The 16,916-nt window shown below is 45.2% G+C and overlaps 1 protein-coding gene across 1 annotated transcript in view; it reads right to left on the bottom strand.

The window, feature by feature from the left end:
- The window catches only part of Lmcd1 (LIM and cysteine rich domains 1), a 57,698-nt gene that overhangs the window by 8,986 nt on the left and 31,796 nt on the right, over positions 1–16,916 (bottom strand). Inside the window, exons 3-4 of the mRNA XM_005066167.4 lie at positions 14,368–14,623; positions 6,613–6,948 (exon numbers count right to left, since the gene is read on the bottom strand). Coding sequence (XP_005066224.1) covers positions 6,613–6,948; positions 14,368–14,623 — 592 coding nt within the window. The remainder of the gene's footprint in view (positions 1–6,612; positions 6,949–14,367; positions 14,624–16,916) is intronic.

Raw genomic sequence — 16,916 nt, 5'->3', positions numbered from 1 at the left:
GAAACTGGAGCTTGTTCAAGCCTCCATAATGGTGGTCTCTAGCTTATAGGAAACTCATTGCCCATGGTGGCCACTCCTGCTAACAGCCTTTTTACCGTATGTGTTTTCTTGGAGCAGGTTGCATCTATGGGGCCTTTGCTCAGTGAAGCTAAATATCATGTGCTTTTAATTGGATCCCCTTGCTTGTTCAGAACCGAGATGGGCATGCAGCACATAAACTACTCTCACGAGAGAAAACAGTAGCCTGCGTTGATTCTCACCATGAGCTCAAGGACCAGCTAGGTACAGAAAGTAAGCCATCTGCTTCACAGGTGAGCAGGGTAGTAGTTCAGTGTGTTCTCTGTCGCAGGTGCCATGCACAATGTCTAGACCCAGGGACAGGGAATACCTGCAATATCATATGCTCTTATACAGCCTGTGTGGATGCCGAAAAAGAAAGAGGCTGGAGAGATGGATCAGTAGTTAAAAGCACTGACTGCTTTTGTAGAGTTCAGTTTCCAGCACCCATATGGTGACTCTAGACACATACATGGTGCATATATATGTATATATACGTATATATATGCATGTGTGTGTATGTGTGTAGTGTATGTGTATGTGAGCAGCTATACATATAAAAGTTTAAGAATAAAATGTTTTTAAAATTGGAAATATATATATATGTATGTATATATGTATGTATATATAGAGATGTATGTAATTTTTAGAGTTAGGTAAAATGACATGGAAATTTCTTGGCATGGTACGTGACATAACTTAGGTAAAGAATGGAAGCTCACAACATTGTCAAATGTTAATTATTGTCATCAACATTATGACCATTATCATTTCATCATCATCACTAGGACCATCACTGATGTCCAGATCAATATCACCATCACTAGGACCATCACCATCATCCCTATCATCATCACTGGCACCATTATTATCATCATTACTATGATCATCACTATCATCTACACCACCATCATCATAATTACTATGACCATCCTTACCATCATCACCAACACCATCATTAACACCACCATCACAATCAACATCATTGATTAATATACAAAAGTAAAAAGCAAAAGAAAGAGAGAAAACCTAAGTAATTAGGAAAAAGCTGAAGATGGATTTTCTTGCTCAGGGATCAGCAAACCACACTTCTCCATGGATTAACTCCAGACCATCACCTCTTTTTATAAGCCAAGTTTTATTGGCTCACAGCCCGTTACTTGTTTAGATAGAGCAGTTGCTACAGGGGATGAGGTGACAGGGACTGTAGGGACTACCAACTTTTATATATTTACCCTATGTTCTTTATTGAAAATAGCTTGCCAGTGGCTATTTTAGTCAATGGAATATTATGCAGCCCACTCAAAAGAAGGAAGAAAAATTACTGCAAAATTCACATGGCCGCATGGGAAAGTATTTATAGTACAAAAAGTGGAATAAAGGGATTTTTTTTGAAAAATGATCTTTTTGAATGCCATTAAAATATCCCCAGTGAGAAGGAAGAAGGCAGAGGCTGAGGAGCCTGGTTACCATGGTGATTTTTAAGGCTTCTTCCAAGTTCCCACCAATGGGTACCTGGGTCAGGGAAGCTGAAGAGACCAGGACTAACTGTGGCTTGGTGGTCTTACATTGGTCTCCACACCTTTTACTCCAGCTCAGAAAGAAGTGCCCACAGAGGGGCTAGGGTAGCTTCAAGTCCCCAAGTAGGGCTGGCAGAAAAGGCAGCCAGCCTGCACAGCCCACAAGCCAAACATCTGCTCTGACAAAAACTTGGAAGTCCCTTGCCCACAAATATGTCGCTTCTGGGATGGGCCTCAGCCTGAGCCGCCAGCTGCTGTAAGTTTCCATCTGAGAGGCTGTCCTATGGAGGAGGGTGGGGTCCAAGGCTGTCTGAACCTCTCTTTGCATTTTTGTGGGGAGGCGGGGGAAAACGAATTGGCTTACTTCTGGCATCCCACTGGGTATCTTGAGATCTTAGGAATACTTTCTCAGGATTGTGGGGAGCCTCACTCCTCTTCGTCGACTCTCTGTTGCTTGCTGTTTGGGGGTGATCACTTGGCCCGAGGAAGGGGCAAGGTGATGGAGGGAGTTATGGGGGCATGTGGTAAGAACGATCATTCCCAGGGCAGGGAGTACATTTTATGCTCTGTTCTGGCATTATGTTCCCTTTATTGGGTTTCCAGTGTGGAGTGGTGGAAAAGGCGGAAATGCCTGGGCACAGTGACCATGCCTGGGAACCCTGTATATTCAGTTTCCGAGGGAACATCCAAAGGCAGAGAAACCGCCTGTGGAACTGTGAGCAGTTAGAGCCTGTACACTGTGTCTCACATAACACAGGCATCCATAAATTCTCTCCAGGGGGGAATAAGTGGGGGATGGAGGTTTAGAGAGTGGGCCAGGGACTTTTAGCAGACTGGTGGGGTCCAGTGATGCTCTTGAGACCCAGAAGTAGAGATTTGGGCTGTGGTAGCGTGTCCTTCTGGTCTTCCCAGCATAGAGAAAAGGGTCTTATTCTCCAGCAGGCAGGCCCTTTGAGAAATATCAGGTGCTGGGGCTCACTCCTGACCTTATCACCCAAATATATACACCTTCTAGGGGTTCCTCTAAGGACTGCTCACACTACATTGTTAGTGATGACAAGACCTGGGTTCGAATTAGCCTACCACTCCTTAGCAAGTTGCCATGTTTTTCATGTGGGAAATTTGTCTCATGGTCATCACAAAGACTTAAAGACATTTTATTTACCTTGTAGATTTGGAAAGCCAGTCCTCTTTTTCTTTTCAGTGGTGATGGCAGATGGGTGGGTGTCTGGGACCAGGGTGTTTCTACCTTGGAATTTTCTTGTGCAATGCCCTGCTGAAGTCTCTATGGCTGAACGTGTTTCCAAAGTGCTTTTGTCTCTATTGTCAAAGTGATGATGGTGATTTTTGATCTGTTCTGAGGTCGGTGTAGACAGCCACACTGCTTAGTTCATTGCCCAAGTAGACAGACATGCATCTTCTGATTTAGGTCAACATGTTCTGTTGGGGGTCTGCTTGACATACTGGGCTTTGAAATCTAGGACTGGGGTCTGAATATGTGAACTGAACTCATTCTCATTAGAGGACAGCTGTAGCCATTGGATAGGTGGGATTCAGGCAGAGCTGTGTCCCACATCCTGGATGGTTTCCAGTATCGGGATTCCCATGAATCACAACCTCTTGGTGAGAGTTCCCCAGAGGCAGTTTAGAAATGACTCTGGCAAGACACTCCTCTGTGAGAGTGGCATGTTGGGGATGGGGAGTACTAAGCAGCCTAATGGCCATTGATGCTATAATGAGATTTTAGAGGAAGGACATAGCTTAGCTTAAGAATCCTTTGGGGCAATGATGGGTGTGTAGCAGCATGCAACACTGCATGATGGGAGATCTTGGGTGGCAGAGGACCATGATTTAGTGTCAAGGGCAGGAGTGGATGGTAGGAGGATCAAAAACAGTGTTAAATTGTATGCTTGTGTTTCTAGAACATAATGCAAAGAACCCCAAGAGTACTTGGTAGTATTTTTTTAAACAGGGTTCCTTTAAGGTCAACCACCCACCCACCCATCCATCCATGCATCCATCCATCTACCCACTGGCTTCAGAAAGTGGTTCAGGGCCATACTTGGCATTGAGGCTGCTGGGGGCACAGCTTTACGGCTTGTTTTGTTCCTGAGCTGTTTTTACTGGGACTCTTTCTCCTGGTTTGAGGAGATGGATAGAGAACCCAGCTGTTTTGTTCTGGAACAAATAGCAAGCAGGATGCTTTAACTCAGCATACTATTATGGAAATGGGGTCTTGGACAATCTACCTATTGTTTGTGCACCTGGGAGTCTACACCTCACTCGACTCATGAAATCACTCTATCAGGCAACTATGAGTATTTAAAGAGATCCTGAAAGTCTGAGTGAAGCTTTGTGTTTAGGCAATGTGAGAAGGGAATGCCACTATCTTAGGCAAAATGCTATCCAAATTGTTCCTATTTTCCAGAGCCCCTGTAGTTTGAACATTGATTTTCTTGTGGATCATGTTTGTTGAGTACCAGCTGTCTACATAAAAGATACCCACTGTAGATGCAGATATGAACAAGCTCTCAGAATTTACAGATAGTGTCAGATGTGATCCTACTTATGACAGTGAGTTACAAGTTAAATTGTGGTTGGGACAGGACAGCTAACTGCATCTTTCACAGGCATTAGAAAAATTCATCCTAACAGTTTCCTCCTTATCCCCTGCTCATTTCTGACTGTGGGATATGCCACTTAATGGCCAGTGTTGTTACTTAAATGCTTTCAAAATATCACAAATATTCCCCAGAGTTAAGTAGAGGCAAGGCCCCAGAATCTCAGTGCATCTTTGCTCTAGTTCCTTGTTGAACAAATATGCTGGGTTTAGTCAAGGACAAGATATGCTCTCAGACAGCATCTCTCCCTTGGGAATGGCAATTCAGAGAAGTCACAATGACATAAAGGAATTCTTTTCCAAGTTAGAATTCTTTAAAACTTACTCTAAAGTATAAACAACTATTCAAGGGTAGATAGTGGGCAGGATTGGAGTGGTGTGGGGAGAACAGTTTATAAAACTAGTAATTACTATGGTAACTAGATTTAGTTTCTTTAAAACATCTTTCACACATCTATCCATCCCAACAAGTGAGTCTTTTAAGTATTACTGACAAGGCTTGGAGAGATGGCTCAGTGCCCAAGTTTGGTTCCCAGCACCTACATCTGTCAGCTCACAACCATCTGTAATTCTAACTCCAGTGAATCAAACCTTTTCTTCTGGATTCCATAGGCACCTGCATTCACACATGTACATACTCACAGAGAGACACAAACACATGACTGAAAAACAAGACTCACTATTAAATAATAAGGAAAAAACCCAAATCTTGGAATTCTCAGCTAAAAACTTGTGAGACCAAGGTTGGGGTAGAATTGAGAGGTACTTAAGGAACCTGGAGCCAGGAACAACAGGGTGACCAGGTTCTTGAGCCATTTTTCTGTGCGCTGCCTGGCTTACTAGAGACTGCTAGTCTCTTCCCTGCAAGACATACTTCAGGGCCATGTTGGCTAATCTTGGGTGTCCATTTGGCTGAATTGAGAACTGTTCAGGGGATTAATAAAGTGGTCCTCTGGAGGTGTTTGCAAGGGCATTTCTGAAGACTATCACATCATGAAGGCCTTGACCTAATGAATATGATGACATTGTAGGGAGGTTACAAAAGACTTAGCTAGATCTGGGAAGTATGTCACTGAGAACCTGTCCCTAGAGGCTATATCTTGCCTTGGCCGCTTTCTCCATTTCCTCTCTCCACTTTCTGTCTATTGGGTGCTTCTCCTACATCTACATGATCCCTCCCGTGTGATGTTCTGCTCAAGCACATTAGGACCACTGACTAAATCCTCAAAAAAACCACAAGGCATAACAGAACCTTCCTTTCTTCAGTTGCTTATGTTAGATAATCTGGCCACAGTGATGATGACATAGCAAAGATCCCTGGAACTTTTATAATCAAATGTTAAGTAGGGGCAAAAAAAAGGCCACCTGACTGAAGGGGAGGGATAAGACCCTCGGGGTAGAAACATAGAGGCCATCAGCCCCATGGTTCCACTCTGGCCTGTGGAGCAGCAACTACATCCATGAGAATTTCCCCTCCGAAACAACGGATTCTCTTTTGTGTTTTCTCAACCTGCCCCTCCCACCCTCAGGTATGGGCATCTTCCATACTGTTGCTAGGGAAAACTGGCAACCACACATCTGGAACCATGTATTTCATCTGACGCACAGCTTGCTCCCTTAGATCAAGTCTGCAGCCCAAAGTTCCCACCAAAATGGAGCGGTGACCTTTCCTTGATTGACTTCCTGAGACCCAACAGATGATGCCATAATGAACTCAAGAAGAGTATGAAACTCACTCCTCCTGGCTCCCCCAGTTTGTCATACCATCATGCACAGGGAACTACCATTAGTATACCAATTGTACCTTGTTTTCTTGAACAAGTCATGTGTGTTTTTAAATGCTCACTCCTTAAGAGGGTACAAGGCTCCTCCTCACAGTCTGTGGTTTGAGTGTTCCTGACTTATTTCAAACATGTCAGGTTGAACCTTATCACATTCCCAGAGCCTGTCCCTACCCAAGGGAGGCTAGATGCCTTTTCCCTGAGCTGTGACCATTTGTTCAATGGCAGCATTATCCTAAAGCAGCGGTTCTCACCCTTCCTAATGATGAGACCCTTTAATACAGTTCTTCATGTTGTGGCAACCCCTAACCACAAAATCATTTCATTTGCTACTTCATAACTGTAATTTTACTACTGTTATGAATCATAATGTAAATATTTTTGGAGACAGAGGTTTGCCAGGGGGACTGTGATCCACAGGTGGCGAACCACTGTCCTAGACTATTATCCTTTCCATGACAGTAACCTGGTGATACTTCCCAGGAGTGATGTTTGATACAGAGTAGCAAGTACCTGCCTTCTTCACTGGACATGTATAAACACGTGAATGAGAGGAGAGTATGGAAAACGGGACCCTGATAATGTAGCCCTGGCCTGGGCAGCTTCAGCCAGACCAGAGACAAGGGACACTCACATATTCCACTTCCTTGGATGGGTCACCCAGGCTGCCATTGGTGGTTGGGGCAGTGGTCTCTGTGCCTTCTGGCTTTTCCTGTGTCTTGCCTTCCTCCTTGGGCAAGCCTCCCTGGCCTGGGAGGGCCACTTCGCCCACCCCAAGGGCCTCGCTTTTGTACTGCTTGACAAATTCTTCCATTGCTTTCAGCTCACTTTCCACAAGTCCTCGGCAGCGAGAGGGGTCCTGGTCATAGATAGGGAGCTGATGCATAAGCTGGCGTCGGCGGTAGAGGGCACCCTCAGTACCTGTCACCGGCTGCTTCTCCTTGGGGATGAGTTCCATGTACTGTAGGCCCTAGGGGGATGGAGTGGAAGAGACAATGTCGCAAGGCAGTAGTTCATGGTCATAGAAGCTAAGGCACAATCTACTTAAAACAAAAATGCTGATCTGCTGTTCCCAGTGATAGAAATATAAGTATGTCTTCCCTGTCTCCCTTCCTTTCTTTGTGTGTTGTATGTATGTGTATGTGTTCCCATGTGTGGATATGCATGCAGAGGCCAGAAGCCCATCTTGGCTGCTGCTGTTCTTCAAGTGCCATTGTCCTAGTTGGCATTAGCCGTCAACTTGACACAGCCTAGAATCACCCCAAAGAATCAGTTGAGTGTTTTTATCAGATGGTTTGTGGGCACTGAGGGATTGTCTTGACTGCTAATTGATGTAGGAGGGCCCAGCCCAGTGAGGGAAATACCATTTCTTGGGTACTCAGATGCCTAAGCAAGCTGAACAAGCAATGGTTCGCCACAGGTTCTGCTAGGAAATCCTACTTAAGTTCCTGCCTTAATTTCCTTTAATTGTGAACTATGACCTAGATGTGCAAGCTAAATAAACACTTTACTCCCCTGAGTTACTCTTGGTTAGAGTGTTTTATATCATCAATGGAAGGTAAACAAGGAGCCCATCTACCTTTTGTTTGAGGCAAGGTCTCTCATTGGCCTTGAACTCACCACATAGGCTAGATTGACTGGGCATCAAGTCCCAGGAAGGCCCTTGTCTCTGCCTTTCCAGAACTGGGGCTCCATGTGACACCATGCCTGCTTTTTTTTTAAATGGGTTCTGGAGGCTTGAACTCACACTATATCCTTAAAAGGTATGCTCTTAGCTATAGAACTCTCACCTCAGCCTGGTTGTGTGTGTGTGTGTTTTTTTTACTTTAGCTTTTCTTTTACAAGCAATACCTGTCCCATATCTCAAATAAAGATACATAGGTGAGAGAGAGAATGCAAAGGGGAAATGCATGCCCTGTAGTTTGCATGTACTGAGCCTCTTCTGTATCTTTTCCTTGATGTTAGAGGCAAGGATGTGAACCTGTGTCTGAATTCATCAAGCTGTAGCCCCAGGGGTTCCCTGCTCTATATGATGCCATCCTCTGATCGACAAAGCATTTAAGAACTCTTCCCGGAGGTTTACCCAAGCCAGCACACATGCTAGGCTGGTGCTCTACCACTGTGCTACCAGTTTTGACAGGTGAGAAAGAAACACTGACTTACACCTGTCAGCTGGCTCTCCGTTTGTTCACCGACTAGTCATGGCAGTGCTAGCTGATGACTGAGTTAGTTGGTTGTTCATTCCCCATGAGCTACTGTGATTTTTCACTTTGCAATGACATTAGGAAGAGAAAGGGTATCTATATGCTCATTTCAGTTTCCATCAGAATGGAAATGAAGATCAATTTGCTTTGTTGTCTAACGTGAAATGAATGTGATGACAAGTGAGATGGTTAATATGCATTGTCAGCTTGACTGGCTTTCAGGTCACCAGGGAAACACAATTTGGGGTGTGTCTATCAGAGTGTTTCTAGGGAGGTTTACTGAGTAAAGAAGATCCACCCTGAATGTGGTCAGCACCATCACGTGGGCTGTGGGTCTCAGAGGGAATAAAAAGTTCGCTGGGCGTTGGCATTCTCCTTCCTTTCTGCTTCTTGACTGCAGATGTTATGTGACCAGACACTTAGAGTTCCTGCTGCCATCACTTTCTCACTATGATGGCCCGTGTATGTTTCTCAGTTGCAAAGATGAGCACCATGCAAGCCCAGCAGGCTCTGGGATTTGGTGACAGGCCTATAGGACCTACGGCACGATACTGACTGCTCAGTTTCCTTTCCCCTTGCTTTCCTATCAGTGACTTTCCTCCTTTTGAAATACACCTGCACTTGGCTGCCATGTTTGTTAACTGATGTAGTGTGCGACAAGCTTTTGGAAGACTTGCTAAAATGTTGATTCACAGGGCAGTTGTGGCACCCAAGGGACTGAGAATCTCAGTCACTGATGCACAAAGTTGCTTCAAACTACTGTCATAGTTTGACTGTGGAATATCTCTCATAGCTCAAAAACTGGTTTCCCTGCTGGTGGTGTTCTTTTGGGGGGAGTTGTGAAACCTTTGGGAGGTGGGTCACTTGGGGAGGGGGAATGCCTTGGGATTTATAGCCACTTCTAGATCCAGCATTCTCTTTCTGCTTCCTGTTCTACTGTGAATAATCACTGGTCATATACTCCCTCGGCTACAGCCAGGGGCCACTCCTGTCACCATGACTTCCCCACCTCGATGGGTACACTCTTTCAAAATGTGAGTCATAAAAAATCCTCCTCCTTAAGTTATTTCTGCTATTTGTTCTGTCACAGCAACAAGGGGGAATGACTAATATAACTGCTTTTCAGTGAAACACTAGCAAGAAACAAATGTATGAGATCAATCAACTGCAACCCCAAGCACCTATCAGGGGAACTGAGGCAAGTTCCTCATGCTTTGGGAGTTTAAAACTCACGGATTCTCCAAGAAGAGGTGCTGAGACTATTGGTAACACCCAAGAGGCACTTGAGTGAGTTTTAACTTGTCTGAGGCATCACCACAGATTCTCATTTTGGGGGGGAAAACAAAGCTCATTTTAGATTCGCCAGCTTCGTAGCGTGGATTTTGTTCCTTTCCAAATGGAACATTTTTATTTCATTTACCTCATGGGCAAGCCCCCTGATTAAAAGAAAAATCAATCTAGTTTAAAATTACTTTTCTTAGAAAAGTATAATTAGATCATTATGGGAATAAGCTATTTCATGGTTTATTAATTTTAAAATACGTGTCAGCACCTCTAAGAGTAGAATCGATAGGGTCTAAAGTCAATAGCACCCTTCCATATGGCTGGTAATTGTCGGAATATTAATGTGTTTAGAGATAACTATTGTTTCCTTCACAGCCAGAGGTCTCAGGGATGGGAGGTCAGAGGGGTGACAAAGGTCAAGGTCACAGTACAAGAAATTGAGAGGCAAGTTGCTTATTCTGGGTGGCTTTTTCATCTCTGCCCTGTATCTCATCGCCAGCTTGCCTGGTTCCTACTGTCCATCCTCTGTGAACCCAGCTGGCCTGACTTTTGCCACTCAGAGCTAGACTCCCTTAGAAATATGAAGACTAACATGTAAAGGTCCACTAAAAACCACAGTGAGCAGCCAAAGCTGCTGTCGGATACTAGTAAGCAGGGGTGCCATAACGCGAGTGGTGACTGTCCCCCAAGATTCATGAGTTAACAATTTGGTTTCCTGCTTTGCTATTGGGGGTGGTGGACATGTAAAAGAGGTGGAGTGTAGTGGGATTTTTAGATCACTTTGGGACAAGCCTTTGAAGGGGTAGAGAGGGACCCTGGTCCCTTCTTTCTTGCTTCCTGGCTGTAAAGTGAACAGCTTTCCTCGTGTTCCTACTGTAGTGTCACATGGACCCACTCCATCACAGACCCAGACCTCTAAAACCAGGAGCCCAAACAACCCCTTCCTCGTTATGAGTAGTCTATCCATGCATTTGTCATAGCAACGGGAAGCTGAATAACATGTGGGAAGAAGTTGGGTTGTCATGTCCCAGGCCTGGCAGTCACTGTTTCTTTCTTTTTTTTTCAAATAACTAAATTCTGGGGAGGACAAGTGCCATGTGGCCAGCTTCTGCTGAAGTCAGATTGACATCTGACTGGGGATTCCTTCATGTTGAGTGTGTCCTAGATCCCTGGAACCCCCATCTGAGTCTTTGCTGGCACAAAATTCTCATGGTGCACTTGGTCAACTCCAGGTCCATCTGCACATGCGCAGTTGTTTTCCAAGTGCTTTCCCAGAAATAGGAGGTGGCCAGAGTCCTGGGATGGTGGGGTAGAGACTCAGCAAATAACTCATTTCCCCAACTGCCTGACCCCTGTGGACTTCAGTTTTGTCATCTGTCAAGTTCAAGGAAGGCTGCATGACCTCTATGAGAGGACCAAGACAACCTTGCTAGACCATCCTCACAACAGAGTGAGAAGCTGATAGTTTACTCCAGTTAATGGCTTGAAGAGGGCCAAAGGGGACAACAGATTCCACCTGGCCAGGGAGGCTGAGATCCTCTGAGAAGGGAAGGGATTCTTCTCTACCCTGTATTAAGAGGCAATGGGTGTAGTTTTTTTGTTTTGTTTTTGTTTTTTGGTTAATGAGAAGTAACAGGTGGATTGTAGCATGACTGTATTACCTTGGTGGCTCTCAAGAACCAAGGTTCAGTCCTTTGGGTGTGTAGGAATCATTTGGAAGCAGTGAAGTGATTTTAATGCATTACCACCTTGCAATCAGAGGGGAATTAGCTGTGTCTGAAAGGGAGCCCTCAGAGAGGTTCTTTTGTGTGCACAGATGAAGCGGACATCTAGGGTCAGTCTCTCTGGGGGCAATGAGGGGTGGCAGGGAAGGGGCAGTGGCCATCAAAAGACAGTGAGAAATTGTTGCTGAATATGCCAATGTCTAGGTCAGGGTATAGGGCCTTGGGGATGGATTAGGACACAGCTTTGGGTGGTCAAGTCACCCACACAGCCCTCCCAGGGACTGTGCTTACCCCATTATCCAAAGAACGAGTTTGGGAAGGCAGAGATAAGAATTTGCTATTCTGGCAACAACTTACTATTCCAGTTGTTGAAGAAGACCAGTCGCAAAGTTCATCTCTTGGGGAGTAATTGCTTTTCTTGATAGGGAACTAGATTCCCCCAAGTTCAGTGGTTTAACAATGGTGGGGATAGCCTGCCATATGGTGGATCTTACCATGTTCTGGAAACTCTTATCATTAAAGCTCTTATATATCTGCTGACCCCTTTAATTCTCATGGAAGCCTAGGAGGAATGCACTGATATAATCTGAGAAACGGGCACAGAAGGCTCATACAGATAATATGCAGTGGCAACAGCTTTGGACCCAGTAGCATGGGTCTCAAGTTCTTTTCTTCCCTGTCACCTAGTATTTGGGTCTCCTGTCACTTGGGTGCATCTGTTTTTCTGGCCTTCAATATTTGCCCTATCCTTTGCCAGGAATCAAATAGCGTTGATACTTATCTTTGCACCCATAGTGTTCCTTAACAACTTTGCATTAATCATGGGCATGTGTAGTTGCAAATGGATTCTTGACTAGGCCTTGGGGAATGGGAGATTTCCTCCCTCAGGACCCAGCGTTTCTGTTGCAACTGTGTCGTTGGCTCCATCTTTGCACCATCAAGAACCCTGCATATTCACTTGCCAAAAGTGTATGGCGTGAGGCTCAGAGGTCTAGCCTTGCGTGTTTGCCATCACTCCTCTAGCCATGCTCATGACAGACATTGCTAGTTGATCCTTGATGATCCTGCTTGTGATCCTGCTCAGCCCAGGCCTCCAGGCACTCACTATGGATTAATACAGTATAGAATAAGATGGCAGTTAGAAGTCTAGGTCCCAGTGATGTCTGACACTGGTCTGGCTTTTGTAGGACAATCTTGCAAGTGTCTCTCTAAAATGGTGGTTAAAATCACATTACCCAGACCTTTAGGGAGAGGTAGCCCAGCTGGAAAGACTCATTTAATATTTATGAATTTCCTAGGGGGCCAGGGTAATGCTCTACTCTGCATCTGATGGGGACATCTCAGGTGGAGAGCCTTCTAGATTCCATAAACACCAGGAGATCTCTTATGCTGAGAGCTAAGGCACAGGCAAAGGGGTCTCCTGGGTTTTGCAGGAGAATACACCTGGGCTCTGGAGTCAGAACATGCAGCCCTCACTCCAATGTCTCTCTTCTTGAGTTTCCTCTTGCTGTTAGTTAAGGATTATAAATGTGTTCCATCTCACATGTCAAACCCAGGTGACAGCACCCAGAGTCTTTATTAAGTAGGATGCTGAGGTATGATGGGCTCAGTGGGAGGCAGATCACTGCTGACTGTCAGTGTTCATCTTGGATGTGACAGCAGATCATGAGGCATGAGACTCACAAGCTTGGGTGTGCTACCCCTAAGATGGACTGTGACATGCTCAGCCACAGAGTAGCTGTGACAGAAGGAGTGGCAGACATTCAGAAGACATACATGTAGACTGCTTAGTAGATGCTGGTTACCTCCACTTTCTTTTCTGCCTCCTTTCCTGGCTAGTGGCCAAAGCCTACTCCAGCTTCTTTCCCTTCTTGGAAGCCTGCTTTAAAATAAGCTAACCCTCCTGCTTGCCTCCTCTCCCACATGGCCTGGGGTGGGCTTGGGCTTGAAGGAATATAGGCATTGATGGGAGTGGGTATGGCGGTCTGAGATCAAGGGTTGGCTCCACCTAAATCAACTGGGCATCTGGCTAGTTGCAGGCCCTTGCTGAGCCTCAGTTTCTCTTTAGGTACCTGATTGCAATAACAGTATATGTCTAACACATTGGGAAATCAAACAAGGCTATGGGTGAAATACTTAGTTTGGTGACCTGTGCACAGCAGTTCTTGATACACAGGCACAGGCAGGCTGATGGGCACCAGCCTGGAAGACTGATAGAGTTCTCTAGCTTTCATTCTGGTAGGGAAGGATGATGGACAGCCAGATTCTGTCCCTCTTCCAAAATTCAATCAGGCTCGACCACTTGGTAATGAAAACCAAGAAGGGAGGGTGAACAAGAAGAGAGTGTTGATTAGTGCCAGAACTGAGACCAGCCAGCTGTGAGGCAGACAGGAAGGCTTTGTAGTCAGGCAGTTTTACAAGGCCGCATTCACCACGACCCTCTGATGGCTGCCCCTGATTAGATGGGAAACATATCCAGGGCTTTCACCAGCCTCTTCCTAATACCCCAAGCCAGCTCTTTATGACTTGATGGATGTGTCCCACTGACTTTGTGAGCCCCAACTGATGATTTGCACACCTTGGGGGCTGAGAGAAGACCAGATTTCTGGATACCCTGGCATATCCTGGTTCTGCCACTGCTCCCTCTGTGGCCAGCCATCAGCTCTTGATTTACCTGGACCACTTGCAAAAGCCAGTCTTTGTTTCTTGTCGTGTAAGGTAATCTGTCCCTTGCACGGTGGTGGAGTTCATGAAAGCTTAAGAGCTATTCATTGATTTATTCATCTAAGATCAAGAGGCTTCCGTGCCTGAGGAGGGAGGACTGCTACTCTGTTTTCCTATAGGGTTGTTGAGGATTCCGGACAGTTTCATATGAAAATGAACCTCTTGCAGAGAAACAAGAGCATTCAGAGAACTGTGATAAGCCATGTCCCTGGACAGAAGTGAGGAATCCCAAAGACACAATGAATGCCCCTGTATAGAATTGAAAAGCCCTGAAGTGTTCATATGAGCACTTCTCTATTCTGTGGATGAAAAAACTGAGGCCCAGACTGTGTTCATGTCATTACCTGGTGCAGGAGGAGAGCTGAAACTATGGCCATTTCTACCTCATTGCTGAGTTTCGGGGATTCATGAACTAGGTCATACTTAATGGGGGCAGGAAGAAGCCATTCTTACCAGTTTCTGGGTGACTCCTGGAGGAGCCCACTCATAGGTTATGGTGTCAAAGGTGGGGTCTTTGCCGGTGGCAATGGGGTTCGTCATGATCATGCGGTTCCTCTTATAGATCCGGATGCCATCTCCACCTTTTACCCGGGCAGTGAGGGTGGCATACTTGGAGTCCATCAGCAGGCGCCCGATTTTCCGATCGTCGTCCAGGTCAGAGCTCAGGCAGTGCTCCTCCTGGCTGCATTTACAAGACTTGCATATTTTCCTGGGGGACAGTGGAAAGAAGTGAGGTCATCCTCCATAGAAGGCATTCTTTGGCTGTAGCAGCATCATGTACTCTTTTGTACCCAAGCACAGACTTTTACTTTATTAACCTGAAAAGATTAGCAGTAGACAGACAAGGTCTTTGGGACTGGGAATAGCATTGGGGCAGCACACCTGTCTCTCTTTCTGTCTAGCTCTGGGGAGCTCAGAATGCAAATATTATCTGAGAAGGTCGTATTCCATGTTGGTTGTAAACAAGAGCTGCAGTTTCCTCTTGGTGATTACCACAGCAAAAGCAAATTTATTCAAAATGTGTGGGGATTGTGGTCTGAACCTGACCCCTGACTTTCTTTTTACAAATAAAGTTTTATTGAAACACAGCATGCTCATTTATTTGTGTGCCTACCCTTTGTTGCTTTGGGGCTAGAATGGCACAGTTGAATAGTTGCAACAGAGATCCTCTGACCCTCAAAGCCTAAAATATTACTTGGCCCTTTACAAAACAAAAGTATGATAAGTTTGCTGCTCTTAAGAATCATTAAAATTGTCTCCTATGATTCATGAGCTGCATAAGTTCTGGTTGAAATTCTGCAGCATGCCCACTGAAGTGAGATCTGGTGGGAATTTTCTTCAGATTTGTGGACAGAAGCCAGGGGGATGGGAGTGAACTGAGTAAAACCTTCCAGCTCGGGAGATTGATGTCTCTGGAGGGTGGCTCTGTCAGGGGCCCAGGAGGAGGAAATACATTCTGGGGAAGTTTCAAGTTCACTTGAAAGCCCTGGTGCCTCTCTCTCTGCCAATTAATAAAAGAAAGTGTTTGACTGTTTTGTGTCATGCTGTTAAGGTTTAGAACTCCAGAGAGTTCCATGGTGTGAGAAGAAAAGTGTTCTCCCCTCCCTTCACAGGCCTGTCACCATAGGTTTGCTGTGCAGTGTCTCAGACACCCCAGTGCATGCAATTTAAGAGACTGTTAAAAAAAAGTGAGCAATGTTAAGACCAACCACAGGGACTAGGGCAAGGCAAGGGGGCTTGGCTGTAGATGCATTATGGATCAAAACAACCCCAAATGGCTGTCAAAGGTATCCTTGGATAGTCTTAGAGTGGTGGTCACTCAACTCAGATCATGTCCCTCACTGGGAAGTTAGCAATTTTGGCAGTTTTCATAGCTAGGAGAAGGCTGAACTGCAATAGAATTGTGGGGCATAGGATACTTCTGCTTGACTCACTCCCAAATGTAGGTAGGTGGGACACAGATGAGAGTTCAGTTCTTTGTGCTCTGGAGTCTGGAAATTGTTGAGTTAAGGAAGGCTAAAAAATCCCAATTTTTGTTTAGTGTCAGGCTGCATCACATCTGGTGGCATGATGGACAGAATGTTTACATCTGGTTTACTGTTCTGTGACAAGAGTTAAATCTATGACCTGAAGGATTTATCCCAGCACCATAGGAGACAGTGAACCTTAAGGATACTGCAGGGTAACACATAAGAAGTCTTTTTTTTTTTGGTCCCACAGAAGAGTCTTTGTGTAAGAAGAGTTGTTATGTGTAAGTGGGCATCTTACTCACAGTCTATTGGATTCTCTTAGCTGGAAGGCTAGTGATGGACAGTGATAGTTATTTTCACTTGAGAGCAGAAGTGGAAAGAAAAATTTCAGTTTGTTGGGATGCAGGAAAGCCCCAACTGTAAGCCTTTTGTGTTCCCCTTGACCCTTTGACCTCCCTGTACCCTGTATGTGAAACTGTATATAGAGCTGCTCTGTGCTGTTTTGATTAATATGGGATCCCAGAATGCTACCTGAGCCACAGGGAATGCAAACCATTGAAGACAGGGAAACTTTAGCAGGCGTGAGGATCGTGTTCATGTTACTTCCTCTGGTAGTCATGTTCTTCTTACTGCTGGGCACACTGCTGCACTGTGACAGTTGAGGGAGACAACAAATACCCCACTCTGTTTTACCTTTTGTTAGGAACCCATACTGTGAGGGACACATACACATCCCCAAAGAACCTAGGTAGCATTATGTGGCCAATTCTCCCCTCTTTTTGGATAGGTGCAGGCTCTCCCTTCAAACCAGTCTGACTGACATTCAGTCATTTATATATCTGTTGTGATTTGAATATGAAGTATCCTGCATGGTCTCACATGTTTGGATAATTGGCCCCCAGTTAATGGTGATGTTTGTGTGGTTATAAAACTTTTGGAAGTAGAGCTTTGCTGAAGGAAGAATACCAGTTGGGGCGGGCTTTGAAATTTTATAGACTGACCCCACTTCCTATTTTCTCTCTCTTCTGAGCT

The sequence above is a fragment of the Mesocricetus auratus genome, unplaced genomic scaffold (genome assembly GCF_017639785.1).
Source record: "Mesocricetus auratus isolate SY011 unplaced genomic scaffold, BCM_Maur_2.0 Super-Scaffold_100676, whole genome shotgun sequence".
Taxonomy (NCBI): Eukaryota; Metazoa; Chordata; class Mammalia; order Rodentia; family Cricetidae; genus Mesocricetus; species Mesocricetus auratus.
This window is presented reverse-complemented; position numbering and strand designations above follow the sequence as displayed.